At 40.0% G+C, this 12148-nt stretch overlaps 1 protein-coding gene across 4 annotated transcripts in view; it reads left to right on the top strand.

The window, feature by feature from the left end:
- The window catches only part of tet3 (tet methylcytosine dioxygenase 3), a 44442-nt gene that overhangs the window by 5495 nt on the left and 26799 nt on the right, over positions 1 to 12148 (top strand). The window contains exons 1-2 of one of the 4 annotated variants that reach the window (XM_056745050.1): positions 4819 to 5252; positions 5715 to 5771. The exons of 1 other annotated variant lie outside the window; for it this stretch is intronic. Coding sequence is in view for 1 of the 3 variants with exons in the window: in XM_056745048.1 (XP_056601026.1) it covers positions 5715 to 5771 (57 nt within the window). In the remaining 2 variants the exon portion in view is untranslated. Of the gene's footprint in view, positions 1 to 4818; positions 5253 to 5714; positions 5772 to 12148 lie in introns of those variants that run through there. 2 more of the 4 variants (XM_056745051.1, XM_056745048.1) reach the window with 2 other exon arrangements.

The following is a 12148-nucleotide window of genomic DNA, read 5'->3' on the forward strand; positions in this document are numbered from 1 at the left end:
ACAAGCCTTTAAATCAAAACAATGCATTCCTAAGGACAACTTCACACCGGGTGCGAAAATTGACCCGGCAACGAAGAAGCATTCTTTTTTCATCATTTACAGTTTTTTCTTCCCATGGAGGAAAAATTAACGGCCAGTAGGATGTGAGCTTTTGGGTCATGAGTCTAGCGTTTGGCATCCGAGATAGACGAGCAGGTGTTCTTATAGCTCAGCTGGATGAGCATGCCACCAGCAACATCAAAATCATGGGATTGTTCCCCGGGGAACGCATGGGCAGATTAAAAACGTATTCATTGGATACACTGTAAATTACTGTAGATTAAAGTATCTGCCAAATGCATAAAAATGTAAAGTAGATGTGGAGCTGTTGATATCCGAGTATTCTTGGATATGGTAGTTGACAAATAAAACCATGCATGTGTCCTACGGTATGACAGCAAAAATCTGAAGAAAAAACCCAGAAAATGATGATAAATCTCTATTATGCTATTTTATATTATAAATATAGATATTAATAATATAAAAATAACATGATATGTAAAAAGTTTGTTTTCTAAACTTTTTGCACATTGGACACATTTAAGGTAACTACCCATATATGTTTCTTGTACTCTGATATCAACTTCTATATGCAATAGGATCGTGTTTAACTTTTATTGGTTTATATGATGGTTCAACCAGAGACACGAATAATACGTCAGATCATGCTTTTTTTTGGTGAGGTGTTATTTTTTTACCTGCATTTGTGATTTACGGTAGGTAAAACAACAACTGTGAAATGTTGCACAACACAACTGATTTTATTTGCTAGTTAAGTTTAGACAAAGAATCTGGTGGATCAGATATAAACATTGTGTGTGTATGCATCGGGGTCACCCATCCCCCTAGTCCATCTCAACATCTTCCCCTGCTCACTTCACCGAGCACGAAGGAGATCGATGCAAGAATCTGTTCTTGGGAGTCTCGCATATGCAGTAAAACATTCATTGATAAATCACAAAATACTTAGAAACCGCAGAGTTTGAGTCTCAAAACACTTTCAGCAACAAATTGTTAGCACCATTTAATCCCACATGTGCACAAAATCTACCTCTAGGCTTTTGATTTTGTGCACTTGCATCAAATTGGATCAGAAATTGTTTTGAGAGAATTAGAACAACGGATCTTTCTGTACTACAGTGTCCACACCGGCTATATTTCATTATCCTCTACAGCTGACCTCTGCACTATACCACCGACTGACTTCACCATTGCCTGGCAACCAAATCACATTATAGCCCTCTCCACCAATCACAGCTTGCGCCAAGTCAGATTGAATGCACACCCAGTGTGCATGACAGGTAGCAGCATTCAATAATGCAAATAAAGTCAAAGCATTCGCTGAACGAGAATAATTGCCGTGGCTCTCTACAGCCTGTTTGTTAGGACAGTGAACAACATTACGGTTTTGATCAAAATGATTCTATGTTGTGTTCTGTGTAGTTGAGAAAAGGTTTGTTTGGAAAATGACCGTCAATGTTAGATGATGCACACTAAAGAGGGCACTTAAGAAATGGCCGTCAGAGCCCATAAATTGATCTGTTCATTGCTAATGCAATTGAGGAACTCTTACTAAGACTAACATCTGTCTAGTTTACAGCAAACCGTCAGCTGGTCTGGTGTCTCTTTCATGTACAATAAGAAGCATAGTTTGGATCGGATAGTGTTAGGGGTATGGTACTTTTTTAAAATAATGTGTTAGTCCTCAAGATGCATCTTATCTATTTTATTGAGAGTAAGAAAGTAGTAAATGTGGTGCTCTCTTTGTTCTGTAAAGCTAACATTGTGCTTGGTTTGCATATGTTTTTCTTCTTTATTTGAAGTGGTGTTTTTTGCTGTGAACAAGTGTTTTTCTACCAACGTAGTTTGCATGCAACAGTACCTGCATAGACATCGCTCGTTCGCAGGAAAGACACGTTTGATGTCAAACACGGGCCTACGTTACGGAGTTATGAAGAACAGAGAGGTTCTTTAAGTACAGGTTACTAAATAGACACAGAAATGCAGTAGTGTGCATTAAAACAAGTACAAGTAGGTAACAAACAACCAGCACACAGCCTTTTAAATTCTTAACGATTTATTCAAAGTAATATCAAACTGCAGTTTGGTTGTTACAATAAATAAAAATTGCTAACTAACACAATGAAACATGATAACAATAAAAAACACAATTATTGATAAATAATCTCTTCATAGTTAGAAATATTTTAGATGCATTACGGTAATAGAAAAATATTTTCCCGTCAAGGTAATATTTAAGCAATCGTTAACCAAAATCTGATGATTCTTAATTTACTCTCCCTCATGCCATCCCTGGTTTATACGACTAATTTTAATAGCTGAAAACAAGCAATTTTCACGTTAAAATCTTGTAATGCTAATTTTTATACGTGATCCAAAATGTTGAAGCTCCAACAGTCATTTAAGTTATACAAACGACCGAATTGGCTTCATTTATATCTCCTGCGAAACTGTGTTTATAAGGGATTACGATTCGTATTTAGTGATCAATATGTTGTGTATCCATAGCAACTAAATATCTTTGAATCTCAAATCCCTTATGACACGATGGCATTTTAATATAATTATTTGTTTGTGTTGAACTACAAAACTCCTTCATCTTGGATGACGTGAGAATAAAGTTAGAAGTTTCATTTCAGGTGAACTACTCCTTTAATGAGTCCTGACAGGTTTTTATAAGATACACCCAGTTCGCTTACACAAAGTGTTATTCCCTAAATAGTTTAAGGGCACTGCAGATATTATAATTGATAAGTTTACATTGACCATTGTCAATCGCTAACAGGCCAGTGTTTTGGCTTATACATTGACCTAAATGTGTGTGAATTGCAGAAGGGTTTTAGCAACTCTATGTGGATTAGTACACTTTGGGGTGGCCTTTGTTTGAGAAATGGGGGAGGAGAGAGTTAATTAGGATTGTTAATCCTTCTGTTAGTACAACGATGTCTCAACCCTCATTTAAACTCGCACGGTCACGCGCACACACACACAGACCTTTAGAAATCATTAACAATGCAGCTCTAATGACGCTTTTGCATTCTAGTTCCTCTTATCACGAGAACCCGCTACGAGTGTGTGAGTTTGCGTGCGTGTGCGTGTGAAAGTGGGTTGAAGGGTCACAGGTAGGATTACAACCATTTTCAGACAGCCTAAAGGGAATTTGCTTTGATACCGCATGAATCACCTGGTCTGTCGCGAGACCGTGCGTACTAGATTAATGAACGCTAAGGCTCTTGTGCAAACCAGTGACTCTGTCAAAGCAAACCGTGAGATAACATCAGCGAGACAGGATTCATTGTACTTACGCTTAACACAGCAACGTATCTCGGTGCTACATACATCAACAATTAGCCTTTCTGGATTTAATTTCCCGACATTACATTCATGTTGATCGTCACTTAAATAGTTCAATGACGATTTTGTCCCACAGCGCAGCCTTCTGCAGGCTTGTGGTTACTGCCAGCCCGCTCTCGTGTTCTTTGCGCAGACGCACACACACACACGAACGTGGTATTGCTGGAACTTCCACATTGCGTAATCCACTCACATCACAACTGCTGCGTCACCCAACGTCCTCTCGTTCGTAAGCCGTCAGTGTAGAACGTGCCATCCCGTGCTTTCCTCAACCATGCGTCTCTTCCTCTCGGTTACGCTCTGCTTAGAGAAATGAGAGGAAAAGCATGAAGTGTTATGTCAAATGAAGCCAAGCGATCAAAGCAATGCGGATGTTCCATGGTTAAACTGATGTTACATCTGCATTGTAATGTTGGTGCTATTTTCTGCTTACGGACTTTATGAATGGACGTGCGTACGGCGGTGACTCGCAGACGATTATTACATCAGTGTCTTGTTTTCGAAATGACCACAAACCTCACTGTTTGGTCTGCTAGATGTTTTTGGGACTGGCCAGCAGAGGTTGCATTCCGTCTTGCATGACTCGCACTTCTCTATGGAGTATTTCGTTCTGTAGTGGTATTTTAGCCGGCGTAACTATGTGTGGTATGCACACACACACACATCACATGGTCATTCAATCCAGAGTGTCTAACAACTGTAGAGAACGCTGAAAGTATTTTTAATCCTTTAAATGATATTTGCGGTGCCAACTGCATAAAAGATGTAAATATATAAATGGTGTCGCATTCTGATTTGGCGTATATAACAAGCTACTTTTTGGGTTGTAGGCATAAAAATCTAAATTTGTGTGTGTTTTTGAACCGCAGCTGGTCTTGCTTAGTCATGTGTGTCAGACACGTGGTGCCGTTGTCCATGGCTGGCTAAAGAGGATTGGCCATTTGTGTATCAATGTGTTTCTCTGTCTTTAAAGTTGTGCTGTTGTGTTACGGCACCAAATACACAGCGCACACGTGCGCAGTCCAGTCCAGTTGTTGCAGCCAGCCGAGACGCAGATGGCCCTCAGTGATACCACATTCCAGATGCATTGTTTAAGGAAGGCGAGCCGGGTTAGATAATTGACAGCCACAGCGCGCAAGAGAGAGAGAGAGACCCTCCCCCCTCTGTCCGGCTACAGTCTCATAAACGCACATGCACACGCATTGTTCACAGCACGCGCCCCCCTTTCTTTCTTTTCCTGCATACGTCCCGCCCTCAAGCCCGCTCTCTATATGTCTCTCTCTGTTTCACCCTAGCAGCAGACCGCATAGTTGCCTCCGATTGGTGGACAGCATTTCTTTGTGAGCTATCTGTGGCGTGACGTCGCCTCGCGTGTGTTTGCGAGTACGTGGGTCGCCGAGTGCGGGGGGAGGAAGAGCATTCGCATCACGTATTCTGTTAGCTTTTCGTTTGGTGAACGAGCGAGAGGGGGAAGGGGGGCCTGAAAAAAAAATAAAGAGGGAGGAGGCAATAGTGCAGCACTGATAGCGATCGCTTTGCCTTTGAAAAAAATGCTCCTGTGTGTATGTGGTCGAGCCATGAATTGGAGGAAGTGAGAGAGAGAGAGGCAGGGAGGGTGAGAGCGTACAAGAGCTAATGTAAAACAGGATTAAGAACACAAGATGGCTTCCTGAATGGACAGAGACCAGAAAGAAACAGACAGAGAGAGAGAGAGAGAAGAAAAGAAAGAGATAGAGAAAGAGAAAGAGAGAGGGTCGTAGAGACAATGGTTTGGGTCTTCTGATGGGGACACATCTTGCCACCAGAGAACAGCACACGAAGACAGCAAGGCTGAGTAGGTAAATATTTATTAGCAGTGGAACAAATGACGGACAGGACAGTCATGGCAGATGGGGTTGGGGGCTATTCTCTTGGGAGGGGGGGGCTCGGGGTAGAAGCTGAACAGCATTGGGTTATAGAATGTATGGGGTCAAAAACAGATAGCCGGCTTAAGCTCCCTTGTTGAATGTCTTTTTATGATATTCATGTATGTTTTATATTTGATAGAATTGTGTTTAAACGTAAAGAATCATTTGGTAATTTTCTATTTTATGTGTTAATGATCTTGTCATAATCAAAAGCATCTTATGTTATAAGAGCTTGAAAGCTCAGTGAAGGATAAAAAGATCTGTGCTGTTATGAATTATTATTACAGCCTTTGTATGATTGTACGTGTTGTTTGTATGTCAATTTTCATGCCACTTGTTCAGTGTTCTGAATGCATGTTTTCATTCTCCTTTATTCCATGCACGACCTGGCAGGTGGAATATTTTGAAGACGTAAAAGCTCGGTCCGTCACCCCAAACCTGGCAAAAGAGGTGAGACAAATAATTATTTTTTCTGACCTTGGCCAAGTTGTCCATAGACGTATCCTCTTACAGAATTGGCGCCGTACTGCAAATGTCATCTGTATTTGATCTTCTTCATATCGCCTGGTTTACGAGCACGGCTCTAAATACTTCAACATTTAAAGCTGACGATTTGTGCTTTAGCATGACTCAACAGGCTCATTGCGTACCCAGATGGAGTGTGACAGTTTCGATTTTAAGCGACAGCTGCACCACCTGTGTGCGCAGGTGTGAGTTAGTGTTTGTGGCCTTCGTGTCTGTCTTATACCGCAATCCCAGTTCAATATCAGGGGGCGTTTAGAGTAACATGTCGTAATGCGTCGTAAGATGCCAGGCAGAAATAAGAATGAAAGGATGGTGGCGCAGGGCTGGCGGGCACGGGCTCTGGTTTAAAGGGACCCGGGCTCAGCGCTGATTGGAAGAGAGGGAGGCGTGAACTTCGCCTGGCAAAGAGAGGGGAGAGGAGGAGGAGGCCTTTCTCTCTCTCTTTGGCTCTATCTCGCTCTGTCTGTCCGTCTGTCAGTCCTTCTACTTTTCTCTCTCGCGCTGCGTCCGGCCCAGGAGAAAGAGTGGCGGGCGCGACTGCCAAAGTTTCCAGTCATCTGAGGTAAAGAGAGTAAAAGTTAATGGGTCACGCGAGCGCGCATGCGTGATGACGACACTCCTATTTGTGTGAGCTAGCACGTGGCGGAGTGTTTATGGAGTAACATGTAGCGTCAGAGTAAGACAGACTCAACAGGGCCTGAGAGCTTTGGTGCGAGTGAGCGGCGACATTGTCAGAGTATATGCGTTTTTATTTGTAGGTGTTATCATCTCCACTGCGCTGTGGTCATTTTATTCCTGTAAAATAACACAGACAGTCTCTCCAGCACCGGCAGTGTCCGTGTTTGCGCTTCGAATGCTCCATGCCGGATTTAGCTTTAGCCACGACAGAACATTCACACTGTGTAGTCTGTGACCGTCCTTTTCCAACTAATTTGCTATTTTGATTATATGATAAGTTGACTGTCTGCTGTCACCAAAGCCTTATTTCGCGCACACTAAGAGGCTTACCTAAGCTCACACAGACGTATATTTAATTCTTACATTCGGTCTCCAAAATATTGTTTTGAAATATTGCTTGGTTACCAGTTGGGCATCACGTCCCTGTTCTCTCGCACATCAGTGGCTCTCAGCCACAAATCGTCAGTTTGCTGTGAGAGGATTCTTTCTGTCACGTTTATTTGCTCCCAGAATACTTTGTGAAAACCGTGGATTGGCATTGTCAAGCTTTGTAAGGCATTTGGCTATAATGCAAAACGTACTGTCACTATGTGGCTTAACACGTGGTGACGCTAATGTTCTTCCGTACATTGTCTTATTCTTATATAATTGCTAAGCTTTACCCTGTAGGGTAAAATTGTCATTTTAAACGATACCTGGCAATATGAAGGTCATTCAAGGCTCCTTGAAGAGAAGAAGAGGTGTTGTTTCTGTGTATCATTTCTTCCTTTGGCTTGGCTTTCGATTGACGTAACAAAATCGTGGGGATAACCTTAACATGAAAGCGCTCTGAGATTGACTATAAAAGCTGACTGTGCTTTACCCTGCGTGTTTGATCTATGGAGCAAAGTACATCATCACCCCAGTTTTTTCATTTAAAAGACTGGAAAGAACGACCACATTAAAGAGGTCATGGAAAGTGTGTAGCAATGGTTCGTTTCGAGGTGCGAGGAATCCCCTAGCGTGACGGGAAAGGGTTAACGCTGACCTAGATTTTGCAGCAACAGTGAGTGACAGATGACATCACCGCTGTAATTATAGTTCAGACCTGCCCCTGAGGCGGCTCACGTGATGGGATATTTGTGTGTATGTATATCTGGTTAGTGAGTGTTTAAAGCTTAAAAAGCAAAAAGCAGGATGTCGTTTGGTTTATTTCAATCGTTGCAACTGAAATGATGCCGCTGCTTGTGGATTTGTCATAGACATTATGACCCTAAAATGAATTAATGCATAGATTGGTTGTACCATAGCGCTGCCACTGTGTGAAATAAACAGCAAGTGTGTTAGACAAAAATTCAGTTCACTTTCGAGAAAGATGGATGGTAAAAATGTAATGCCCGTTGGTATTTTTTGTAAACTGACGCTTCAGCATGATACGTTTTCTGAAACCAAACACAAGCTGCAGTCTAAGATTACTGTTTGCGTCACATCACACGGTCTGTTTTTATTTTTCTGTTCACCTAGCCAAACGTTCCAAAGTCCATTGGACTGCTCGACAGTAAAATTTTTAGTGAAATATACCATAAATTTGTATGATATACAGAAACTAGCTGAGCGTGATTATATAATTCTATTAATTGTTTTGCAATGATACTTGCAAAATGTTTTACTTCCAAAATTTTAAGATTAACTTTTTACAGATTTACAGATTTACACTCTTTATAAATTTAAAACTTTTTTATATTTAATTGCAATACTATTTAAAAAAATAAAACAACTTTCCGAATGCACAGTTTATAAATAATCAGGTCATTCTGTTCTGCTGTAGCTTTTGAACTCTGTAACTTGAAAAAAGAGCTAGACAAACAATAGATGTTAATCATGGTGCATTGATATTTCAGTCAAGATTGAAATGTGAAAATTTCTTTTTAAACTAGCATCAACATCATGTACATATCATCCTGTTTAGTATTTAAATAACAAAAGGGTTTGTGTATGAACGTTTGTAGAGATAGAAAGTATGTGTGTGTGTTAACATTGACTGTATTTACGCAGGATGCCTTACAAAACAGGTTAAACATGTTCGTACACTGTGTATAAGTGACAGCTTATTGCTAAATGTTGGGTGGTTGGAAACTGATATGATCTTCACAGCTGAGAGAAATGGTTGCAGCTTCTTGTTTCCATGGCAAGGAAGTCATTCTGATGAAATATTAATGTGCTGAACCATCATAAACGCACTTGAAACTGCGGTTGTGTGGAGATGCATTAAAGATAATACAAGAGCATGTGAAAAACGAATGGTAAATATGTCTCCGTTAGACATAAAAAATAAATTCATGGCGCAGCTTGGTTTGGTCAAATCCATGTTTGGATCTCCTTTTCAGTTTTGGCCTTCGTGCTTTTTATATCCAAGTCAACAAAATATTGTTTTCGTAGAGATAAACACACATGCTCGTCCTTCACGGTGGCTTGTGGCTTTGCCACTCCTGTGGAATGGATGACTGCATTACTGCAGTTAATGAAAAATGAATGGACAGGATGTACTGTGGCACATCAGCTCAATAAAGGCGTGTTATCTCTCTTTTCATCTTATCCCTGACCCACGGTGAATGTCAATTCTACCCTGGATTGACTTTTATTCTGTACATACTTATTCATCAGACGAATGGGCAGCTTTTTATTGCTTGACCTATCTGTTGTACAGTATCATTTTATTTATTCATTACTAGAAGTTTGGCCTGCAGCTCAGGGATAATGGTCTGTTGAGGCAAATGTATATGAAAGAAAGGTTGAGACAAAACAGGACATGCAATGCTGCAGTCCACTTGGTAAGGTTTTCAAAGAGGTTCTGGCTCTTTAAATACAGCTACGCCTGACTTGAACATATGGGGAGCTAATCTTAGCCTTACTCCTGAGAGAGACAAGATTGGCAACCAGCCACCGTGTAGGGCTGAAGAGAGTGTATTCTCATTTTGGACTTCTTTTGTCATTGAACTGTGCCGAAATGAGGTTTTATGAAGTATGGTTTTCGCAACTGGGATGCTTAACATTTAAAATGTATATTCAAAGCCGATGCTTCAGTGGTTTATATGAAGGCAGAATGAAATGAACCTATCCTGGCTTATGTGTCGGGTTTCCTCTGCATTATGTTGTCCATCTATCTCCTTCACCGCGATTGTGTTTCCAATTCTGTCCGTCCTTCTTCTCTTTCAAGCTTTTGTCTTCTGCAATTCTGCCATTTCCTGCTTTTCCTGGCTCTCGAACCCCCTGCTCATCGAATTTCACCTGTTTTTTTACTCTCCTCTGAAACTTCTTGCACAAAGACCACTCTTCAGTCCATGCCCCATCCCATACCGCCTCCTTTCCCACCATCTTATTGAGTGATGAGGGTCGCTCCTCCCTTCCCCCACTTTCCTTATGTCTGTTCTGCTTTGCTTCCCTCTCACTTTCTCTCCTTCTCTCTGTCTGTCTGTCTCTCCCTCCCTTTCTCTTTGTGGGGTGAAATGAGGAGGGGTTCTCATTTGAGATGTGTGTACTGACTTGCATGTGCCATGTGTCGGGCACAATGAATTATGACACACACTTACATCCATTCTACACCTCCCCAAGCATCAGGTCAGGGATTGCCTAGAATTGGGTTTACACAAAACAAATTGAGGATTAGAAAAACTAGAACATGGGAGGAAAGTGTTGAGGGGGTGAGAACAATATAAAGATATTAAGAATGAAAATTACATAAATAACACTATGGGAATTACCAAGCAGATGGGGAAAATGAAACGAATAGTACAGACATACTAACAAACAGAAGTTGGTATCTTGATCTGGAATGAATGTCTGGGGTATTCATGATCTGTCCCAGACATAATGCACTCAATGACCCCTAAGCTGTGTGCACATGTGCGATGGTTTGTGTGTGCTCTCGCTTGCAACTGTATGAAATTCTTAAAAAGCGTTAAGTGTTACTAACCGGTCACCTATTTTATTGCACATGTTGTATTTGTGTATGTGAGAGTTCGTCCAATGCTGTAAACTGAAGGAAGCAGATTAATAAACAGGAAGGGTGTGTCTTTTCTCTGTTGTTGTTGTGAATGATATGAGAGAGGAAAACGTTTGGAAGGACTAGTTGCAGGAGACAAAAGTTGTCTGTGTTTTGGTGTGTTCAGATCTTCCAGTCATATTTTTTTATATCCTTAAATTTGTGCATTTTGGAATACTAGCCAAACAGAACAAAAGAAAAGATCAATTCATTTCTCTCTTGATTTGATTCCAGTTTATTCAGGTGCTTGTTCCCTGTGGATATATGAACTACTCGTGCTTGGGTTTTGTGTTTTAAATGTTGAAATTCTTAATAAATAGCCGTGTACTGTAATAATGTGTATACATTACACAATGATTTGCACATTTCTTTGCATTCCAGCTTGTGGAATAAGTATTCGTGCTACTTTGTATGTTTCCTATGGGTTTGAATGTGTTTCTATTCTGTTGTGGGTAGTTTTGTGTAGGAGAGCTGATTTCTTTGTGATTTTGTTTTAGTGATTGTGGGTGGGTATAAGAGAGGTGTGATGATGAGCTACAGATGAGTCATAGACTGATGAACCAAAAGATAGAAAGTGATCATCATGTGCTATTCTGTATCATCAGCATAAGGGTTAACATGTTACTCATTGTTTTTCTGAGAATCTCTGAATCTGAGAATTTTAAAAAGCACGTTTTGAATCAACATAGGTTATGTCTGAATGTTCCTGGTAAGAATTATGAATGCCTTTGTTATGTGTCGCTGTTTAAGAGTTCACAAATTCGTGTTTGATAAAAATGGGTTTGTTTTTGGGCAAATTAGGTTTTTGGCTAATTTATTAAACCTCGTTGTACGTTTACATTTATACATTTACAGAGACACACTTGTGAGTTACAACTTGATAGAAAGAGCATTTAGCAATGATCTTTTTCTTTCGGGTCATGTTGAAATTGCAAACCTTTCCATGTATCGTTGTGGTCTTTCTGTGAAGTTTCACATCCCCAATGTCTCTTATGTTTTGATCAAAAATCAACTGACTTGTGATCAGTGTTGGGTGTAACTAGTTACTAAGTAATTAGTTACTGTGATTTAATAATTACTTATAGGGATTACTCATTTTTTTTCTGTAAAGTAATTAGGGGTCAAGCCACGAAGGGGCGGAGAATGCATTGTGGTCAAAAGTTATAAATAATTATATTGAGCTCTTAATGCTTTCACATATCTGCTTTGCAGAAACTAATCATCAGAAATGTCCATATGTATTTCCATTTGTGCCCTTGTAGGGCTTGACCCAGCAATTGCTGCTTGCAGCTTTATTTACAGTTACTTTTGATGTAATTAATCTAAATACTTTGTGTAAAATATGTCTGTGCAATAGTGGAATTGACATATTCAAAAGTCTAACTTTAAAATCTGTGAATAATTAATATATAATTCTCACATTTGTAATACTTTGGTCAGTTAGTAATACTACTTTATGTATATTTATTTATTTTATTTATTTGAATAAATTAAAAGAGCCGTTTCATGACTATCCTTAAATCACTTAACTAATCAAGGTTGATATAAGATAAAGAAATATATTGGTAATAAGTAATTAAATACTTTTTGGACAGAATAATTT

This window comes from Triplophysa dalaica, chromosome 4 (assembly GCF_015846415.1).
Source record: "Triplophysa dalaica isolate WHDGS20190420 chromosome 4, ASM1584641v1, whole genome shotgun sequence".
Taxonomy (NCBI): Eukaryota; Metazoa; Chordata; class Actinopteri; order Cypriniformes; family Nemacheilidae; genus Triplophysa; species Triplophysa dalaica.